The following is an 11,619-nucleotide window of genomic DNA, read 5'->3' as shown; positions in this document are numbered from 1 at the left end:
TTTAGAGTTATAGCTCTCAAATTTGGGGGAAAAATACCCTCAGTTTATATGACTGAACCAGAAAGTGGCTCTGACCTCCCTCTGAGACATGCACATAGGGAGGCCCTGATCATTTATGCCCATCTCCTGTCTTCAGGAGACCATGTCCCCACCTTGAGAGTGAATCAGGGATGAAGACTAGATCCTATTAGTCTTTCTGTCCCCTCACTTAGCTTATTTCCTAGTAGGTGTTCAATAAATACTGAATGAGTAAATGCGTGAATAGCTGACCAATGGGAAACAAGGAGGTGCGGGAGGAAGCTAGGAAAAGGACTAGTTTCCACGCGGGTGCCGCATCTTTCTTGGGTAGGTTTATAGGACAAATAGCATTTAAAGAAATTAGAGGTATCCATTTACAAATAAATTAGCACTTATTTATAAATAAAATAAGTGCTAATTATTACCTATTCATTAAAGCAGGCCCTCCCTGGACTTCTTACTAGAAATGGTACAGTTAGTTGTTCCATTCGATTTCTCATCAGCACTTGAAACAGAAAGTTGTTTTGCTCGTTTTAAGATCTAAACTGTAGATTACTGCAAATGAGCCATATTCTTCTGCACCAAAAAAATGGGGATGCATCATTATTTTCCCCAAATCTTTTATTTCCTAGCTGCTTTTAACAGTTCTGGCTTAGATTATTTTCCAATCCTCTTTCCTACTTTATGAGCCAATGTTTCAAGTTTGCACCAAAAGAACACACAGACCTTCTTCGTCTGCCAAATCTGGATATTATTGTACTCTATCTAAAGCGATAATAAATTTTTTTGAGAGACCACTCGCTACTTCCGTGTGTTTTGATCTCCGGCTTTAGTCACCAAGATTGATGACTTGGGGGACTTGGCTGGCATGCAATGCCCAAGCTTCTGCCAACTCTCCATTGTCACATCACCACATCCAGATCCTGGGTTGTCACGGTCCCAGCCTCTCACTATTGTCGATCTGGCCGACCCCCATCTGACCCAATGTTATCTTTCTAAATTGAATGCAGCTCCATCCGAGTAGGGCTTTAAGGGTAATTTTTTCCATTTTACTGAAAGCTTTTTATCAGCCCCATCTCTAAATCAGAAAGTTGTTCATGCATAAAATATATACAGTGCAAATGAGAGGCAATTAGGCTAACAGAGCACATTTCTGGGTAATGAGGAATTTTTATTCACCTCTCTGGTCGTCCTCCTGCTTAACAACCATCATTTAAGGCTGCATCGTGCCGCGCCCGGGAGCTGGGGCGCTCCCCCTCCAGTCAGGGAGTCTAATCTCCACTCCAGCCGTAACTGTGGCTTCCATCTTCATTAGCCCCCCGACTCTTTGGGACTGGGCTCCCACTCTCAGGTTGTATTTTGTCCTAAAGCTTGAAAATGCTAATCTACCTCTCGAGAGATTTTCTATGGGTTTATACTCTGAATACGGTGACCAACACGTCCCTGTTTGCGGGGGACTTGCCTGCTCTCAGAACTGGCAATTCCACATCCTGAGTTACCTGGTCAGGCCCAGGCAAAACAGGACAGCTCGTCACCCTATCTTTAAACCTGATGGAGAAGAGAGACCTTTGTGACTATACGTAGGGGTTGAAAATCACTGAAAGCTCTTATCAAAAAAGATTCTGAAATACAATTTAAGTTCAAAGAAATCAGCATATATGTGAGTGCCTACAAAGGGTGTGAGATACGGTTTCCTAATGTGACTCGTGACAGGTGCTGACAAGACAATGGAGTAGGGAGAGAGAAGCCCTGACTTGGCAGAACAAACAGGCGATTACACGTGTGGTAAGTGCTGAGGGTTCAGGGCAAGAGGGGAACACTTGAGCTGTAAAAAGGGGAAGGAGCATATCTATGTTTGTCACAACTCGAAGTGCACGGCCTTTCCTTCCTGATAAACGTCGTCTCATGGTGCTTTTCTCCTCATGAAATGTCTCACTTGCCACCAGCCCAAAGCCTCAGTCCACATCCTTTCCAGTGTTGTCATGTTACAGACCATTCTCATTAGATTCCTGTTATTCTGATCTTATATTAAGGCGCAACTAGGACTTGGGTGTGTTCTTTTTAGAGTACATATGTACTTAAAAATTTATATCTAGGAATTGAGCCATTTTTTAGCATATGTTAAAAGTTAAAGTTTAAATCTAATTTAAAACAAGCAGGACTCAACATCCATATGGCCCCGCTTAGCAGAGCAAACAACTTTGAGTTCAGCAGCTGGTTTGTTCAAACAAGAGAATCAGTCCCCTTGACTTATTTAGAACATACTTCGAATATTTGGTTTCTCAGGTCGAAGTGTTTGTGCTGGAGTGTGGTTCATTTTTATATCAGCATGATAAACTGCAACAATGGATTCATACTGCAGACATTTTAATTTTTAGGAATGTCTTTAGTTGTTTTGTTTTTTTCAAAAACACTGGCTGTTCGGTGGGACGTCTGCAGTGAAACAGTGCCACTCCATGGTGAGAAGGCATTACTGCAACATCTCTCCGTCAGGGTATGACAGCCTGGACGGATATATTTCTCTCTTCACCTGCTTTTTTTTTTTTCTTTTACTTTTTTTTTTTTCAATGAGTATTTGATCATTTTATTCACAAAATATAAGCAAGACTTACATCCTTTTCTGGTGAAACTGTTCTCTTCAAATAAGTTTATGGGGAGGGCCCTGATATGTATCAGTTATAAAACAAGTTATAAAGAAAACATTTTAAAATGTACAAATACCAATCAGTCCTTTCTACAAGAATTCTCTACAAAGTTCACTGATCAATGTAAAAAATAATCTGTTTCAACCTAATATAAGGCATGCCCAGTTTATGTCATTCTGTAGAATTGTTTTTGCTTTGTGGGAGGCTTTTCTCTTCGCCAATTCTGATTTTTCCTTGATTCTCTGGAATGTCGAGCGTATCTGCTGGATTTTTCCCAATGCCTCTCTGCACCATTCTCATGTCTATCTTCATCACTTCTACCTGCTTCCCTTGACTTTGATCTCTCTTCTTCTAAAATTTTCACTGTCCTTATTTCAATGTCTGTGCTTCTCATTTCCAGAAAAAAGAATTCCTTTTCTCTCCTCTTTTCTTTCTGTGATCACCACACTTAGTCTCCAAATCTCTGTGCATTTCCTGATCTCTGTCATGCACAACTCTACTGTCAGTATTTCGTTCAGGGGGACACTTCTGTCAGACATGTGCTTCGTTATAGGATCTCTCCCATTTGAATCTCCTGAACTTTGATCTCTGTTTCTCTGACCGTCTGTCTCTCTGAGGCCTTGTTTCCTGGTGCCTGAGTTGGAGTCTTCTTTTTTCATGCTTTCTATCATTTGTTTGTTGGCTCCTGATCAATGTATCTTCTTCTTTACTTCTGCTCTTCCTTTGTCTCTTCTTCCTTAGATCTTTAGATGAGGCAGAGCCGTGACTGTTGGTAGATGAAGAATCACTCCCTTCACTGGAAGACTCTGAGCTGCTCTTGCTGCTGGTCAGAGTCAGAGTCAGAGGAGTCAGACTCTGAAGAGGACGCTGAAAGAGGAAGAAGATGGGGAGGATTTTTTTTTTCTCAACATCTGGTTCCTGTGCCACAATGACCTTTGGTGTATTTTGAAGATGCTCATGCAATTCATTGGTTAAACCCCCAAGACCTATTGAAAAGCAGTCGATGGCAAACTGTTTCTTGGATTATCTTGGGGTAATAGTCCTTCCAAGAATGGCTGTAGAGTTTCATCCTTTAACCTTGCTTGAAGGTTAGGGAGACCCATGTATTCACATAGTTCCTGGAAAAATATTTTGACCATAATTCTTCTGGACGATGTGGCGGTTTCTTCACTGAGTTTTATACATTCAAGAACAGACCAGGGAAGGGAATCCGTGTACAAAAGGTGAGCAAACATCTCAGCGACATTTCTCAGTTTGTTTGTTTCCAACCGATGGATGGTATCATATTGTTCTTGGAATATACTTTCAAAGGATCCCGTGTACTCTTTTTTGAGCATGCAAAATCTCCCAGCTAATAAGCCAAAAAATTTCCCATATGTCCTTTGTTGAGCACAGCAATCAAGGAACGTGCTGCAGAGTTCTTTGGTTTGACTTTCCAGGAATTCCATGTTCAGCAATTTGTGAGTACATTCTTCAGAATCTAAACTTGACCAAATAGCAAGATAAACTGTACGACGAAATGAGACCAGATCCGTGTCTGTTCTGTCAGGAATAGTCACTGTGTGTCCTTCTCCCTCTTCTTCTCCCTCCTCCTCCTCTTCTTCCTCACTCCTTCCAGCATCTTGGTCTGTGTCTGAGTCACTGTCTCCTTCATCCAGAATTTCCTTCTTAACAGCTTTGTACTTCTCTTCATTCTCTGTAAAATTAGGATCCATCTGGAAAACATTAAGAACATCTTCTGGATTGTAGTCATCCTCCAAAGGGAGGATATGGGTGAACTGGTCATCTTCCTCCTAAGATAACGGGGTGGTCCTTAAATCCATCCTTCCATACAGTGAACATGGCTTCAATCATATATTGAACTCTTTGATCAATTTCAGACTCATGTGGAATGTTTCCAAGGCGTTCAAATGTAGCCTTGATTCCTCTTGGTGACACTTGTGTTAATTTGAGGCCACATTCCCTGAGAAAACCAATAGCTACTTCAACACTACCAGCTGTTGGTCTCTCCAGGAGCAAAGCGCGCATCTCTAAGCATAACACCTCATGTGCCACATTTTGGTTAATAAGATGTGCCACAAATTTTGAAGCAGTCAGGCAAAATTGTTTCCCATTTCTTCGATATCCTTTTTGAAAATTAAAAATTAACCTTCTGAGGATTAATTCGCCAATTTGTGGAAATTTTGAGTTGAGAATTGCCACTACTGCTACATAGACGTGGGTGAGTATTGGAGATGTGCTCTGTGCTTGTAAAATCGATCTGGACAACAGACCTCTTCCTCCAATTATATTTTCTTGAAGAAGCTCTTGAATAATAAAACTTAGATTGGAAATGTTGACTTTGTTGATAAGAGCATTGATTGACTTCTTCAGGGCCTCCCAGCTCCTCCTCTGGTGTGCTAAGCTGTGTTTATCTGGAATCTGCTCCTGCATCATCCTGAGCTTTGCAGGGGGAACGTATGCTCCTGCAGTGCGAGTAAGGAGAGGATCCAGCTCCTCTTTTCTCTTCTTTGCAGGAGGTTCATCCCGAGCTGAGGAACTCTGGGTTACTGAAGGTTCTAGGCTGCTTCTCCCAGGAGATGGAGATTTCCGTGGCCTTTTCCGATCTGCATTTCTTTCTCTTTCTCTGGGTTTTTCTCGGTCTCTATTTCGAGACTCCATGCTACCATCATGAGAAGGTCCTCTTCTCGAATGCTCAAGGTCTGACCTGCTATAATCAAAGTCATCTCTATCCCGTGGGGATCTTTCTTATTTTACATATCTGTCTTCTGGAGAAGAGGTCCTCTAACATGAATTATGGTTTTCCCTTCTGTCGTGACCAGAAGAACGTTTTATCTGTGCCACGCTACTTTTCATTTTCTGTTGCAGTTGATAAATAACTCAAAGATTTCTCAAATTGGTCCAAGTACTCAATGGTCTGATTCCTGGATAGTTTACTTTTTCTGTCTGCAAATATCACCTGAAGCCCCACCGCACAGCCATTACACGGGATGTGGGTCACTTGACTTTTACGGCTCTTTTCCAAATTCTAGAGGATGTCTGCGTGTGGTGGAGCCTGGCTGCATTCCAGCAGTGAAACCCTTCCAGCTGATGCTGAGTCCTCACAGCTCCTTTTCTCACCTGCTCTTTGCAACACACCATTTCATAGCACAGAATTATGATGCAACTGGAGATTAATTTTGAGTGGTTTTGTTATGGATCAAATTCATTAGCTATTACCTTTTTAATAGCATGTCACACTGACATTATGTGATAAATGCAAGCTACCCGGAATCCCAGGGAGAGAAGCATGAGCTGGTCATTTCGCTTGGACTGGGTGTCTACTGTTATGGCACTGACACGCTTCAGAATCCCTGCTGTTTTGCTAAACTGGGAGGGGGGTGGGAAGAAGTAGAAGTGAAGCAGGAGTAGTTAATAACCGCAGATGTTTTCTTTTGATTCTTGACCAATTTTGTCACCCAGAGACCAAAAACTGGCAAAGACTGCTCCATGAGGGCAGTAGAGGTTGTCAGAGACAGGTAGTGGTCAGGTATGGTCACCATCAGCAGAGACACTTAAAATAACAGAATGAAGGTTTTTCCTGAAACTCCTAATTTATCCTGCATCACGGGACTTCACATTACTAAAATGTCAGTGAAGTCGGAGAATAGCACAAAGTGATCTCATCTCATCTTGGGGGCTTTCCCCACCCAGTTATCTGACTGTGAAAATACAGTGTGTGCCAACTCTTCAGAGGAGCAGCTTTCCCCGGAGAGTCACACAAAGTGATAAACCCCACACCACAACTGGACTTGTTTCCAAGCTTTCTGATGAGTGAAGAGGAGAAAGTGTGGAAAAAATTGCATTTGAATGTTCAAAACAAAATGATTAATCCCAGAAGTTGTTTTCAACTCTTATCAGATGAGGTACTTTTCATGTTGCTGAAATTGACTAGATGTACGAGTCAGTTGAATAAAGGAGAAGGGAGGAAAGAAGAGAGCGAACTTGGTTACAGGACTTGGCCAAGTAAGGCTTGAGCAGTCAACTGTTGGTTGAGGTCCCGACCTCACAGCGACTAGCTGTGCTGTCACTCAGTGACTAGCTCAGTTGTTCACACTGCTGTTTGTACATTCTTTCATTTATTAATTTATTCATACCATCAACCAAAATAGTTTTGGGGTATCAGCTGGGTGCTAAGGATGTTCAAAAGGTCTTTGCTTTTTAAAAAATGATACTCTATTTGGTAAGAAAGACCTCTAAGCAAACAAATGTGATGCAGTATAAGGCTTATGCAAGATTCGTGCATGAAGTACCCATGGAAAAGGGCTTTTTCTTTAATGGAAGAAGTGGAGTGAAGAGGGATAAGGACACACATCCTGCAAATGAATGGGAGGAGATTCGCTCCCGTTTCATTTTCTGTTGCGGTTGATAAATAACTCAAAGATTCCTCAAATTGGTCCAAGTACTCAATGGTATGATTCCCATTTGCTTCATTAGCAAATGAAGATTTGCTAATAGCACAGATCATATGATATTATGTTATAACCAGACTTATAACCCAACCAGTACCCTTAAAGGCCAAGAAAGTCAACCAGAAAAATAAGTTATTCTTTATCTAAGAAAGATAATGAATACTAATCACTCTTTCCTTTACCTTTCTTCCACTTAACACACTGGTAAATAGATACTTATTTCTATACATTTATATAGAAATAAATCACCACTTATCACAGTGGTAGATATTTATTTCTATATATATATATTATTTATATAAATAAATCACCACTTATCACACTTGTAAATAGATACTTATTTCTATATATATATATATTATTTATATAAATAAATCACCACTTATCACACTGGTAAATAGATACTTATTTCTATATATATGTAGATAATTTATTTATATTTATTTCTATAGTTTTTTTTTAATTTACTTATACTTATTTCTATATATATATATTTTTTATGTCTGTCTCTCCGAGTAGATGGTGAGCTCCCTGAGGGCAAGAAGCAAATCTAGTTTCTTTAAAACTTTGCCCTCAGCATCTAACACTGGCTCTGGAACATAAGAGGAAGCTTAACCATTCATGGAGGGAATAAATAAATAGGCCTGAATATCACAGAAAATGCTGGATAAATGCCCTCAGAAATTAGAGAGGAACTCCACCATTTTGGACACCACCCAGTAGAAGGCAGATTAGGAGGCTGGAAAGTCACCCATGGCTGCAGCCCTGGTAAGGAAGAGCAGGAAGAGACTAATGGCAGCCCTGGGAAAGTGTGGCACAGCCCAGAGCAGGGTCACCTGGGGGTGTAAGAAAGTGCATAAACGTACCCTTGTTGTGCCGGACCTGCTGATGGCATGAGCTTCCTTTTGACTTACCTTTTACTCCTGGAGGACCTGGTATCCCTGGGTCCCCCCGGAGGCCTTTTGACCCAGGGTCTCCCATTTCTCCTGGATGTCCCTTCATCCCAGGCATCCCCCGATCACCTGAGGACAACAGAGAGGTATTTCAGACACCAAGATGTTAAATGACTCACATTCACTGGGAAAGACAAGACAGTTGACTGTCACTCTGGGCAGAGTGCCATGGTGTCATCATAGCTCACAGCAACCTCAAACTCCTGGGCTCAAGAGATCCTCTTGTCTCAGCCTTCCAAGTAGCTGGGACTATAGGCACCCACCACTATGTCCAGCCAGTTTTTGTATTTTTAGTAGAGACAGGGTCTTGCTCTTGTTCAGGTGGGTTTCAAACTCCTGAGCTCAAGCGATTCACCTGCCATGGCCACACAGAGTGCTGGATTACAGGCGTGAGCCACTGCTCCCAGCCAGGGTCCATGTTCTTAATACATACGGGTTACTGGGAACACGGCTTAGTTACTTTTCCTTTCCACACCTCTTAACTCTAGGGAGAGAAATAGATTTAACTTCAGGAGGAAAGATGAGCTTCTGAATGAATGATACTCCCCATTGTTCTGTAAAACTTTCCCCTTAGTTCTGAACCAGCAGGGAAGGGATCCCTTTGACTACTGTGCTGTAAGTGTTGCAACTGTTTTAGGTCTAAAGGAGGAAAAAATCCAGCATCCTGAATGGCAGGTGACACAGAAAGGGCTAGAAAGGAGCTGCACCATTCAGACCACCACTTTCCACCTGGTGCCACTGAGGCTCTGGACAGGTGCTTTCTCAGTCTGTCCCAGTCACTTAGTGACACCCAGAGAGACAGGACTAGCTTCATGGTGAAACATAGGTAAGTTCAAGTGGCTTGTCCAATGTCACAGGTCCGGGAAGTGACAGAGCCACATCTGAACCTAGATCTAAGGAAAGACTGGTTCAGATACACCAAGAGATAGAGGAGCAGAGCACTCGGGAAGTTTCCAGACTTCCTCTCCAGGTACCTGGACACTCGGGTGGTCCAGAGGAGCCAGGCAGTCCTGACCTTCCGGGTGGTCCTGTGGGCCCTGGAACACCAGGCCAGCCCCTCTCTCCGGGGATGCCAGAATGCCCTGAGGAAGGAAGGATCAGACTCTGAGTGGTTCTGGATTGCTCTTCGAGACAGTGAATCTGTACAATCAAATTCAACCTCCACTAGTCTTCTCTATCTTTGCTTTCTCGTATTTAAATAGTTTCCATTGAAAGGCACGACAACATTCAAAAACAACTGAAAATAAAATGCCTATAATCCCACCACCATAGCACAACCTTCCCTATGTACACACATGCAAATAACACCCACAATTTTATATTGATTTTTAAAATTAGTATTGTAGCACAAGCAATTTTCTAAGTTTGTCATAGTTCTCCTAATTATCTTTTTAAGTGACTGGCTGATACTTTGCTGAGTCCATTTTAAATTAATTAATCTAATTTCCTTCTGCTGCTGGCCACTCCAGTTTGCTGTTATGTATAATGATCTTTATATATCTTTAATCATTGTTTTCTCTCCTATTAATTCATAAGGGAAAATTCTTTGGAGTAGAGTTTCTAAGTAAATCATATACTTTGATTTTCAATGCATTTTTAAATGCCAAAGTATTTTAAAGTAAATCACAGTCATCACGGGATTCCATTCCTAAATACTTCAGGAGGTAAGCGTGAAGAATAAGAACATTTTTCTGTGCTGCCACAATAACATTATCATAGCCAAGAAAATTAATAGCAATCCTTAATATTATCCAGTGCTCATTCCATACTCAGATTCCCCGAAGTATCTCCTTAACATCCTTTGCAGTTGGCTTGTCCCCGTGCTAGTTCCCTGGCCAGAATCATCCATTCCATCCATTGGATATGTTTCTTAAATTTTTAAAAATCTGAAGCAGTCTCTTTCTCATGATGATGACTTACTGAAGAGAACAGTCAGCTCTTCTCTGGTCTTCAGCCTTGGTCCTTGATACAGGTTACAAAATGGTTTGCAGTAAGGGAGGCGCCGACTCAGCCACCAACTGCTTGGTCATTGCCACGGCCAGAGCAGACCACGTCCTGATCAAGGACTTTTTAGTTTGTTGGCTTGTTTTCTTGCTAATTCAGTAAGGATAAAATGATATTTTGAACACTTCTTAATTCTTTGATAATTAGAGAGGATGACTATTTCTCCATGTGTTTATTTCTTATTTATTTAATTTTTATTAAGGGTACATGAATGACTTCAATTCATGTTATAGGATGAACCAATAGTCTATGCTAAAACTCACTGGTTGAATCTGCAAATAGAATGTTTGGCTCTGTATTTCTTGCAAAGCCATGGTAGGGGCCTATAATCATTCCTTATGACAATACACAAGAAACCAGACTATGTTGGTCTACACCGGTTCTCTGATAGAATTTAATATCCATCAGCTTCTCTATGTGTTATTTTATTTTTGCTAAAAACGTTTCTGCACTAAAAGGAGGACAGCATTATTCTCATCTCCAAATGGAAACACTGAAGCGCTAATAAAACCCTGTCTCCCAGATCCGTGGGCTTGTGTTACGAGCAGAACTTCTGAGTTAAGTAAGCTGTGCTGACTTTTTTCTCTGAACTGAAGGCAGAGTCTGCAGGTCTGAACCCCAGGCATCGTATATAATCCCAGGACAAGCACAGAGCTATGCCTTCCCGTTAGGTTCATGCAAATTCAGTGCAACTTTTTCCAGTCAATGAAAATACATATTTAAGTAAACTCTGTGCTGGTGAATAACATATAATTCAAAATTTCTAAGCTGAAGCCATGGCGTATGGCAAAAGGGAACAATTTCCCTGGTGACAACCACATGAGACCAGACAAACTAGGCAAATTTTCCCAAAAAGTATAAAATAACTCAGGGTTAGGATTTTTAACTTACAATTTGATTTAAAACTAGGTAACATTAAAGGCCCTCATTTTGGACTACTTTGAGTTCATAGAATCTTAGTATCTTTAGCATTTGCACAAAAACATTTCAGTAAGTGTAGAAAATGTCTTAACGTTGTGCAACAGTGATGACGTAATGAGGATTGCTACTCTATATTTGTAGAGTAATTTTCAGTTTACAAATTCCTTTCAAGGTATCTCACTTGATCCTCAGAATAATCCTACAATATGCAAAAGGCCAGTTTGCTGGTGAGGACACTGGGGACAGAGAAGAAGCTCGAGCTGCCTACAGTCACCAGCACAGTGACGGGGGCTGACTGGGAGCCCCTGCTAGACGCTCGAGCTGCCCACGGTCACCAGGACAGTGACGGGGGCTGACTGGGAGCCCCTGCTAGACGCTCGAGCTGCCTACAGTCACCAGCACAGAGATGGGGGCTGACTGGGGGCCCCTGCTAGAGGCTCAAGCTGCCCACGGTCATCAGCACAGTGACGGGGGCTGACTTGGGGCCCCTGCTAGAGGCTCAAGCTGCCCACGGTCATCGGCACAGTGACGGGAGCTGACTGGGAGCCCCTGCTAGAGGCTCGAGCTGCCCACGGTCACCAGCACAGTGACGGGGGCTGACTGGGGGCCCCTGCTAGAGGCTCGAGC

General features: G+C 42.0%; 1 protein-coding gene and 1 pseudogene across 1 annotated transcript in view; both read right to left on the bottom strand.

The window, feature by feature from the left end:
• The window catches only part of COL4A4 (collagen type IV alpha 4 chain), a 104,661-nt gene that overhangs the window by 19,966 nt on the left and 73,076 nt on the right, over positions 1-11,619 (bottom strand). The window contains exons 35-36 of the mRNA XM_003784892.2: positions 9,042-9,149; positions 8,029-8,136 (exon numbers count right to left, since the gene is read on the bottom strand). Coding sequence (XP_003784940.1) covers positions 8,029-8,136; positions 9,042-9,149 — 216 coding nt within the window. The remainder of the gene's footprint in view (positions 1-8,028; positions 8,137-9,041; positions 9,150-11,619) is intronic.
• On the bottom strand, positions 3,841-5,519 carry LOC105886508 (annotated as a pseudogene).

The sequence above is a fragment of the Otolemur garnettii genome, unplaced genomic scaffold (assembly GCF_000181295.1).
Source record: "Otolemur garnettii isolate 467f Iridium unplaced genomic scaffold, OtoGar3 scaffold00013, whole genome shotgun sequence".
In the NCBI taxonomy this organism is placed as follows: domain Eukaryota; kingdom Metazoa; phylum Chordata; class Mammalia; order Primates; family Galagidae; genus Otolemur; species Otolemur garnettii.
Note: the sequence above shows the minus strand (reverse complement) of the source record. Positions and strands in the feature narration are given on the sequence as shown.